This window comes from Pelodiscus sinensis, chromosome 5 (assembly GCF_049634645.1).
Source record: "Pelodiscus sinensis isolate JC-2024 chromosome 5, ASM4963464v1, whole genome shotgun sequence".
Taxonomy (NCBI): Eukaryota; Metazoa; Chordata; order Testudines; family Trionychidae; genus Pelodiscus; species Pelodiscus sinensis.
Window position 1 is genome coordinate 14,633,061 of NC_134715.1, and position 10,874 is coordinate 14,643,934.

At 41.0% G+C, this 10,874-nt stretch overlaps 1 protein-coding gene across 2 annotated transcripts; it reads left to right on the top strand.

Moving 5' to 3' along the window:
• The first annotated feature begins 742 nt into the window (after positions 1-742).
• Positions 743-5,823, top strand: SPP1 (secreted phosphoprotein 1). 2 transcript variants are annotated; one of them, XM_006135414.4, is made up of 5 exons: positions 743-897; positions 2,267-2,333; positions 2,440-2,490; positions 3,720-3,989; positions 5,020-5,823. In XM_006135414.4, exons 2-5 carry the CDS (start codon positions 2,280-2,282, stop codon positions 5,449-5,451), a joined length of 807 nt encoding a protein of 268 aa, XP_006135476.1. In that variant the 5' UTR covers positions 743-897; positions 2,267-2,279; the 3' UTR covers positions 5,452-5,823. The 2 variants fall into 2 exon arrangements, with proteins under 2 accessions (XP_006135476.1, XP_006135477.1); XM_006135415.4 differs by having other exon boundaries at positions 753-897; positions 2,255-2,333.
• The last annotated feature ends 5,051 nt before the right edge of the window (positions 5,824-10,874 follow it).

Consider the following 10,874-nt stretch of genomic DNA (forward strand, 5'->3'; position numbering starts at 1 on the left):
CACCCACTTTAAAACTTAACTACATCAAAGTACTCTGGCTTTTATTTGGCATCAACGATACTCAATGATTGAACTGACATCAGGAAACACTTCTGAAGGCAGAAATGAAACTGGGAAGGATTCAGAGGAATATCTGGGCTGGTTGGAAGAGAACAGGAAAAATATGGAAGATGAGGCAAACCCGTTTTTACTCAGGGTTCCAACAACTCTAAGGCCAACCCTACTTGTCAACTTTCTGGAAGCAGAACTCTGATTGGGAGATTGGTGTAAAAATCAGCACCCCTATAATTTTTTTACAAAAGCTAGTGGATAATGTTCTGCTCCTAGTGCTCAATTTGCAATCCCATTGAAACCAATGGGGCAGCACAGACATCACAGAGAGCAAAATTTGACCCGTTCTTTAAGGGCAGGTTTTTATCCTCCATGACACATTAAGAATTTTTGTCTTCCAAAAATGGAAGGAGGAATGAAAAACTTCTAGACAGCTGTTTACTCTACCTTACACAAAAGTAAAACAAGTATGTGCCCTGAAGTCCATGTACATGATATTGTATATTCTAACTTGTTAATGATATTGAACATAAGTAATGTTTTAACCATAGAATGGTTTTTATTTGCTTTGAAAGCCACAAAAACCAAAGAGGAAGTGTAGGAGAATGTGGGCAGCACTGTGGCAAGAAACCTCATGACCTCATCCTTTCCTCCTTTTCGGGATTGGCTGGCCAATGTCTGGAACAACATTTAAATTCCAGGAGCTGCAGATGTCAAGCTGCAGACGTGGGGAGGAGGAGGAGGAAGTCTGAATACTTTCAGAACAAATTGACTCGAGCAGCTGCACAGTGAAAGCTAACAACAATCCTGTCAGATTCTACCCTGCTGATCCAGACACCAAGAAAGGTAAATGCACATTTCATTACCTAACATCTGGTGCTGTCTTAAGTTTTTATTCACAAGAACCTCAGCCATTAGAGTTTTAAATAATTTAGTTTTTAGTTCAACTTTAAAATCATTTTTCTTTTTCTGCTGAAAGATGTGCTTTCAGAGCAATAAAGTTGTCTTAAAGAAGGCTGCAGCACACTCTGAAATTTACCATTTTAAATCTGTTAGTTTGGATGTACGTTTAGGGAGGGAGGGAGGAAGGAGGTGGTTTAACTTTCTCCCACTGAGTCAAGTGCTAGAAATGTGAAGCTGCCACTTGAAAACAAAAGAATATACTGCCAAAATGTAACTATTGTCATGTCACATGCCACTCTGGCAGACCTGCAGGGCACTCTGGAGAGGGTATTTTACTTTTCTAATAACTGAGATTTCATTACTTCTAGTACAATACCTGTTTAACGTATTGTTTAGAACATAAGGACAGTCATAGTGGATCAAACCAATGGTAATCTAGCCCAGTATCCTATATTCTGATGTGGTAGGTGTCAGAAGGAATGAACAAGACAATTTATTGAGTGATCCATTCCTGTTGTCCCAGATCCTGGCTATCAGAGATTTAGGGATATATTCCGACTATATATTCCTTCCCTGAAAGCAAATATGTCTGCCTTAAACTTCCTTTCCCCAAGATTCCGCATGTGCTTTTTTTTTTTTTTTTTTTTTGGGGGCTGGGTGTTCTGTTTTTAAATTTGTCCTTTAATATATAATTGCATACCCAGCCTCTTAGCTTCAAGTTTCTGGAGACTTGATGCACTAACAAGCAACTTTTATTCATATGATTTTTGCATTCATGACAACTATAATTCAAGTTCTGTTCTGGAAAACCTGCTTTATATTAACTGTAAAGGGAGACAAAAATAACATGCATTGCTTTCTCTGTTTGTTTTTATGAAACTAAATCTATCATTCATCAGCATTTTTCTTTTAGTCCTCAAGCTTTTCCCTCATTAGCTCAAATCATCAGTCTGCAGGACCATTTTGTGAGGTACTGAACATCCTCAACTCCTAGCTTAGCACTTCAGAGTGTCTGGTTTTAAGTTTTTGTAACATGTGAGTTGAGAATCAGTAATGAACTAAAAATCTACTCAACTAAGTCTTCTTGTGTGGGATTATTGAGCTTCTAACTCCCTTCCTCTGATTAGCAACAGAAAAGGATAGGGAATATAGAAAAGGATAGGGAATATAGAAACAGAAAGAGGTGGTATGGAGAGTTTGAATCCTCAGCAGAATTTCAAGTGAATACAGTGAAACACAAAAAAAGAAACAGCACCTACAGTATGTTTGCAATCTTTTCGTATTGTCAATTCAGTTATAGTATCTTTTCTAGGTAAAGAATCACAATGAAGCTTGCAGTGTTTTGTTTGTGCCTGATAGGCATGACTTTTGCATTACCAGTAAGTATATCTTACACCTAACAATAAACCCAAATGTATATATTTCTTTCCTATATTAATAGAAAATGTATACTGAATATTTCTTTCTTCTCTTCCTCCCCTCAAGGTGAGTAAATCCAACCATCATGCCATCTCAGAGAGCTCTGAAGAAAAACATGTAAGCTCTTGTTACAAGCAAACTTCACTATCGTTCATTTACTTATTTACTCATCACCTCAGCTATGCTGAATTGTACTTTCTAATTGCATTGTAACCACTGCTGTTACCTAACTTGAATTATATGGCCAAATTCTTGTCTAGTGTAAATCACTATAACTCTGTTAGTTCCACAAAAGTTATGCCAATTTATACCATCTGAGTATCTTGCCTAATACACAAGGACATACCTTTTAAAGCAATGTGGCAGTGCATTATAAAACACATTTGCTTTGATACATTTCACTTGTATATTTATATAAATAAGCACTGCCCCACAGCCTGCTATTAAATGTTTTTGCAATTCACTACAGAGCATTCTGCTTTTAAATCCTTGCTGAAAAGTGGGAAATAGACCACTTATTGGGCTTGCAGCTCAGTCCAGTGAGAACTGAACTGTTATGATTCTTCCATTGCACAACCTTTCAATGGTGTCTTAAAGATGATAGACTCTAATCATGAAGCATTAAGGCTACATCTACACTGCGAGGTTTTGCAGCAGAAAATATGCTAATGAGGGACTCATTTGCATGAATTACGATCTCATTTGCATATTTTCTACCATTTCTTTTTGTGCAAGGTGTTTTTGCACAAAAAGAAGCAGTGTGGACGTTTCCTTTTTTGCAAAAACCCCCATTTTGCATAAGATCCTTATGCCTCTCTGGTGGGAGAATGGGTCCTGAATAACTAATTATATTGAAGAAATCAGCATAATACATTTTTTAAATCTATATAGTGAAAGTTTATGACAGTTAATGAACAAACCTACTAAAGCATACATAAACCAGAAGGACAAACTTTAGAACACAATGCTATCTCTCCTCCTCCATGAAGGAATTAGGAAATTCTGGAAGATCTACTTGTGTAGTTTCATCAGGTTTGTTCTATATGAAAGTGCCCCTAGTCACTAGGCCATTTTTAAGATACCACTACATTCATCCTGATTAACACCCTCTTTTCTAGAATGGTCTGCCCTCTTTGCTGAGGAAATATGTCTCATCATGGGAGTAACCTGCAGCTGCTACTTCATTTACCATGCCATGATAGGATCTTAACTGCCTGCCTAGGCTTTAAAATATACACGAGCACAATACACTTCAAGAGAGCTGCAGATACTCTAATAATATTAACCTCATATCTATAACAATGCAATTTTATGCTGCACTATTAAATTGTTTCTATGCTTTTCAGAACCCTTCTGAATCAGCCAGTGTAAGTAATGAAGATGATGGTGATCATGATGATAACGATTCCAATGATACGGATGAATCAGATGAGAATAACGTCACCGATTTTCCCACTGATGCCCCAATAACAACACCTTTCACTCCTGCCCTCCCCACAAGGGGGGATAATTCAGGCAGAGGAGATAGTGTGGCCTATAGAATGGGAGCAAAAGCAAAGTTACTAGAAGTATACCATAAGGAGAAGCCTAGCAAACTCTACAAATCTTCAGGAAAGGTAAATAGCACCTGGCAATGCTTCCCAGCTTACCATAAATAGAGGCTGATATTCAAAAGGGAAATTTCTTTGTGAACATTAGCTGTGGTGAGGATTGACAAATCACAGGCAAAATGAGAAGGATGTATTCCCCCTGATGAAGGGGAATAAAACCAGCAATATTCCTATACAAATTGTGGGGAGGAAAAGAAGCTTCAGCCTCCCTACCCGCCCTAAAGGATACCTGGGGAATGTGAGGCTCAGGGCTGGGCCAGTCCTGGAATGCGGGGGTGGGAGTGTACGTCCCAACCAGACCCTTTTACCTTTCTGTCTCTTTTCTGTATGGCTTTATGAGAAGCTATCCCATTCCAGGCACAGCCCATTTTCTCGTCATAACTAAACACTAATCTTGCTTTAAGTTATGACAAGAGGAAGCTATATACTGAATTTGGTGGTCCTAACTCTTACCATTTAGGAGTTCTTGAACAGACAGACAGATGGATAGGCAGACAGACAGACAAAAAGACTCAAGTGTAGAGTAGATAAAATAAAACATTTGTCATAGCTCTGTAAATGTACTCAGTGCTTTGTGGAAAATGGATAACCGTAAGGGTGGCAGAACTGGAAGGGCAAGCACCCTTGCAATGGAAATATTGTGGGGGGCCTAAACTTGTGTAGACCTTGTGGATGTGGGGAAGATGTAGTGGTGAGAGCAGGAGGTAGAGGGGCTGGAATAGCTGCCTCAGGGGCTGGAATCAGACTGGACGTGGGACCTGGAGGAGGATGGTAAATGGTCCCAAGAGCAGGTAGAAACCTCCAGGACCCCCCTTCTCTGTCTGAAGCAGGCTGCCCTAAGCTAAGTGCTCAGTACCTTCACTCACTCCCACTCCTATCTCATACCCCTCCCTCCAATAGCCTATAGGCCTTGAAGATCACATGAATTCAAAAGGCATGCCCTGTTTCAGAGGAATAGTGCAGTATTCAGTGATTCATTGGCTCCTCAAAATCTAGGATTTCTATTAATTATGCTTTACCCTTATGTCTGGCACAGTTCATCGTATATGATGTCACAGAAGAAGATGATAGCACACCAGACATAGAAAGCCAGCAGGTTGATTCCTCCAAGAGACAACCAGCAGCACACCACTTTCCAGGGAAATCTAACATTAGCATGAAATTGAATGACAAAAATAATGTGCAGGGCAGCAATGAAGTAAGCAGCAGATCACATGATAAAAGCATGGAAAAAGACAGCCAACAGCAGCTTGACAGTGTAGCTGTGGACAGCAACAACAGCAAATCTGATGTCACAGAAGACAGTCACATGAGCAATGAAAGCACAGAACAGCAGCAAGTCCAAACTGAGTATCTGCAACAGATTGATGATGTCCCTGAAGGCAATGATAACAGCAATCAAACTTCTGAGAGCACTGAAGACATTCAAGACCATAACAGCATTGAAGACAATGAAATCATTCTTTGAAACGGGTGATTTTTTTGTTTGTTTTAGTTAAGGGGAAAGGGAAACAGATTCATTTCAAGAATTGTTTGCAATTTCAAACACATCGTGATTTTAATCTCCAGTTATAGCAGTGGTTAGTGGCAACTTTATTAACCAGGCAAACTCAAGTATGCATTATTAACTCTCCACAGAAATGTAAGCCCTTCTACTGCGTATTTTACTGTGCTACTTGATTATGATTCTATTATAAAGGAAAATATAGAAAAGCAACACAAAAAAAGTTTTACACACAAATGAATGTTACCTGTTATGATACTGTACTTTAACAGTTTTCGAATTCCAGTGTATATTTTGTTGTATTTTGTGAGGTCAATAAAACTACAAAACTCTGTACATCTTTATTTAATGTGAATGTAATGAATGGATACTACACATCAGATTGATTTAATCAATTTTTGCTCAGAAAAAAAGAGCTGTTTTGATTAACATTACCACTTTAATTTCCTAATATTTAGTGATTAAATATTCATATTTTCACAGTATAAAAATTCATTCTAAATTAACAGGGACTTCTTTCATCACAAAAGAGTTATCTTTTGCAACAAATTGTTCTTTTAAAAATGAAAGCTTATAATCACTTTTATTTACACTCATATTGGCTAATGTCAATTTCAGATTTATGTCCCCACAAAACACACAAATTGACAGCAAAATAATTTAACTGTATCCTCCAAATATTACTTAACATATAGTTAAAAGTAAATACTATGCTGCCTACTATCAGCATGTCTACAGTGCAGCGTTATTTTGAAATAACGAGGTGAGCATCTACACAGCAAGCCCATTATTTCAAAATAATTTTGAAATAATGGGCTGCTTATTGTAAAATCTGTAACCCACATTTCAAGAGGAATAATGCCTATTTTGAAATAACTATTTCAAAATAGGGTGTGTGTAGACAGCACAGCTGTGTTATTTTGAAATAAGTGGCCTCCAGGAAATTGTCACAGGTAGCCACTCTGTCCACACACAGAACTCTATAGTTCCCTTTACCCTGCAGCCTTTAAAGCTGCAGCCACAGGGGAAAGGGCTTGTGGCATAAGGAAAAGCCCTGCTAACCCTGTGCCAGGTAGCAGCAGCCTTCACTGCTTTTGATGCTGACATGAGCTATCCCTGTGACACCAAGCCCTCTGTGGCTGCAGCTCTAGGAAGTGACTGATGTCCTGGCCTAGAGTGCTTCTGGAGCCTTAAATTCAATTCAGGATCAGGGTGGACACTATTTTGAAATAGTTCTGTAGTATTTCGATGGGGATTTGTACTGTGGATGCACTATTTTGAAATTAGCTATTTCAGGAGTTTTTATTCCGAAATAGCTTATTTTGAAATAAGCGTGATGTGTAGATGTATCCATAGGGCCCAGTTCTGCTCCTGAAGAATGCACTAGCAGAAACTTCCATCTACTTCAGTTGGAACAGAATCAAGCTCTGTTCTTTTATTTATTCCTTCTATATTTACATTATCATTTCTACTTTTTTGGTCTTGCATACTATGCTGAGGCATTTGAGTTGCTGAAGTAGTGAGTTACTTCTGTTTTAATCCCATCTAAGACAGCAATTGGTAATTTTTGGTAGGAAAATGTTATTTTTGTTTTTCAGAACATCAAAAGATCTGGTACCAGCTAAAGAGCAACCAAAATAACATGGAAGTATTGTTGTGACAAAAATTGTGTTTTATATTTATGTTTCACGTTTGTGTAGTGTGTTTTTCTCAATGCTAGCATTGTTGTGTGTATACTGTTTTTGAAAAGAGGAAATATTGCAAGTAAAGCAGAAGTTAGAGTGGGTAGGCATAAAAAACTGTTCAGCAAGAGAAAAAAAGGATCACGTCCAGACAAATGGTGACTGAGGGCTTAGAGGGAAGGATAAAAGAGAAAGTGCAGGTCTGTCAGGGTATGTCTAGACTACATGGCTCCGTCGACAGAGCCATGTAGATTTGTTTATTGGGCAAAGGGAAATGAAGCAGCAATTTAAATAATCGCCGCTTCATTTAAATTTAAATGGCTGCAGCGCTGAGCCGACAAACAGCTGATCAGCTGTTTGTCCACTCAGCGCGCTAGTCTGGACGCTCCACAGTCAACATCAAAGCCCTTTGTCGACCACCCCGGTAAACCTCATCCAATGAGGATGATCAGCTGTTTGTCAGCTCAGCGCAGCAGCCATTTAAATTTATATGAAGCGGCGATTTTTTTAATCGCTGCTTCATTTCCCTTTGCCTACAACCCTAATCTATACGGCTCCATCGATGGAGCCATGTAATCTAGACACAGCCTAAGTGATAACAGCTTAGTATGAAAGTAACATTTTATAGGATAGACAGTTGCATGGAACATAAACAACAGATGAACTAAAGTGGGGAGTCCCTGTTCCTGAAGTGCACACAGGGGTGGGAATGGGAATCCTCAATTCCATAGACGTAGAAATCCTCACTAATAAATTGGGAGCCATGGGGTCACGCGTAAGGGAATGGACAAAGTGGTCACTCAACAGCTTCTCCAACATAGCTTCAGTGTGTCATTCCAGATGGCTCAGTGCTAACCTCAGAGCTCCTCCAAGCAGCAGTGTCCACATGGGCTCACCACTTCTAGAACCAGTTCTGTGTGATGATCTATTTGCAAACGCAAATTTTGTGGGAGGGTCAAGTGTCCCAAATGAGCAGTGGTGCAATTCCTTTTGGATCCAGCAGGACCCCAATCTGGACTGGGATTTTAGCCACAGCCCCTTGTGGACTTCAACGGGGCCAATGCAAGGTTTGCTCCACTTACAAATTTGGGATGGCACGAAGTCAATCATCATCCTGTGCCAGCTAGCTGAAAACCTTTGGTTGTCAGCAAACCAGTTATGGTTCCCCCTTAGAACTAAATCTCACTGGACCCCCTGCTGCTCACAGGTTAAGTTGGGTTCTTGGGTCTGTCCACCTGGCTTGGTGCTACAGGATGCCTACTTCTCTGAGCTAGGCCCTGAAAAGGAGGTTCTCTGTGTTTTCCTTCCATTGCAACATACAATATCTGTCCTTAATATCTGTCCTTAATACAGGATCTTCCTCTAAGTGTATCACAACCTCACAAAAAACGTTTCCTGTTACTGGTTGCCCTCAGGTCAAGAATGTAACTTTACTGATAGCCATACCCAATGTACTCACAATGTATCAGGTGGTCTGGTCAACAGTCCCCATCATAGCGCATGGGTGCCACACTCACCACCAAACCACTGATGTTTTGGCCCCTACATCCAGCCTGCCTGTTCCCCCCTCCCCAGAACTGGTCCATGTGGACCAAACTCTAAAAGAAGAATTCTGATGTGGCCCAACAGGCCCAACTAATAGCCCAAGCCTTGGTGACCACCCAAATTTGTGTTTTAGCTCAAGGTCACCAGATTGAATAACTGGACGATGAAATAGTCGACCTAACTAAGCATCACTGATGGGATATTTTTAAGGATTGCTCCCCCACAGCCACAGGAATTCTAACGATTTAATGCACCCCATTGTGCTTTTATTGATTATTCTTGGTATATTTTTCACTGTATTTTTCTACTTATGTTGTTATACCAGGTCATTGATTCAGAGAGTCATCAAGCTCCATCAGCTGTTTTGGGGTTTGCTGACCAATGGTCCTTATTGTGGTCAAATTATTGATCAAGAGGCAGGGATGTAGCCAGCTGGACACACTCTCCCCCCCCCCCCCCATTGGAATATAGCCAGATGAACCTGACCCACCTGTTTCCCCCTTTCCCTTAACTGCCTGTTCAGCTGCAGTTTGAACAAAGTTTCCTGTTATGTTGAGTACCTGCAGTCCAAACAGTTCCTGTTCAGAAAGTCCCCAACGTTACATGCTTGTTAAAAATCACATTACCCTAATAGTATTAACTGTATTCTTGCCTATGAATATGTAACTTGTCAACGTATGCATGAGAAAGTGAGAGTAAGAAACTAATTATAAAGCAGCACAGCATGTCTTACATTTTATGGCTAAGGAAAACTTCTGCAAAGTGCGTAAATTGATGTGACAGGCGGCCAGAGGGGGGGGATCTTCTCTTGGAAAGATATAACAGCATGCCAAACTCAGGACCAGACTGGAAGCAGAAGAGCCCTCCCGTAGATCTGAAGGGAACCTGGGGAAGAGGAATTTACTCACCTTCATGCAGTAACAATGGTTCTTTCTATTTAAAATGAATAAAAACAAACACTGTGAATGGCTAGCTAACTACAAATGCAGCTTCTCCTCTCTTGGTACTCACACCTCCAGATCAGCTTCTAGAAGTGGGCCTCATCCTCCCTGATTGAATAAACCTCGTTATCTCTAGCCCCGTGGTCTCCAACCTTTTTACATCCAAGATCACTTTTTAAATGACAAAACAAGCCAAGATCTACTGCCCCTTCCTCTCTATTCCTCTCCATCACTTGCTATCCACAACTCTTATACTACTGCTTTTTTCCCCAATTCTTCTGTAGGAAGAGGTTTTTCCAACATTTGGCCTGTCTAGATTGGACCAAATGTCAGAAAAATACCATCTTTTGGAAGCCCCCTTATTCCTTGTGGAAAGAGGAATATAGGGGGTACTGAAAGAGCACAGTTGCTCTTCCACTAAAAAAAGCAGAACACACACATCCCTGGATGCAGAAGCGTTTTTCTGGGATATCTCCGGAATCCTGAAAAACTCCTGCAGTCTAGCCTTACCCTCACTGGGCTGAGGCAGGATGTGTAGGCTCTGGGGTGGGAATGAGGGATTTGGGTATGGGAAGGGGTGAGAGATGCAAGCTCTGGGAGAAAATCTGTATGCAGGAGGACGTGGAGAAGGGGACACTGGGTCGGGGAGGGGGCTTCAGACCGGGCAGTGTTGGGGTCAGATGTAGGGTTAGGGTACTAAGCAAGCCACAGGCTTGTGGATATGAGGGTGCAAGAATTTGGGTTAGGGTATGAGAGGGGCTCAGGGCAGGGGGTTCCAGTGTATGATAGGTTCAGATCTAGGATCTGGGGGAAAGGAGAGTGCAGGAGCATTATGCTGTGGGCAGATGGGGCCTTGGCCCCAATTTGTTGGCCAGGCTTCATTTTTAAATAAAATACTATATGAAACACAAAGTTTCTGCATTGTTTCTATTTATGAGAAGGGCAGGGAACCTGTTTTGAGTCAGGGGTCACTGGCCCACAGAAAAGTCAGTTGGGGCCACACAAGTGAGATGCAAAATAAAAACTCCTCCAAACCCCTCCCCCACACAAGCCTCAGTAATGTGGCCCCAACTGTGCTGGTGGGAGCTGGGGACATGGTATTAGGGAAGGGTGCCAGGAAGTACCAGGACAGGGTGCTGGGTAGGGTGCCAATGGGTGCTGGGGCAAGGGACAGAAGGCTAGTGGGTAAGGGCCTAGGACAGAGGACAGGGTGTCCATG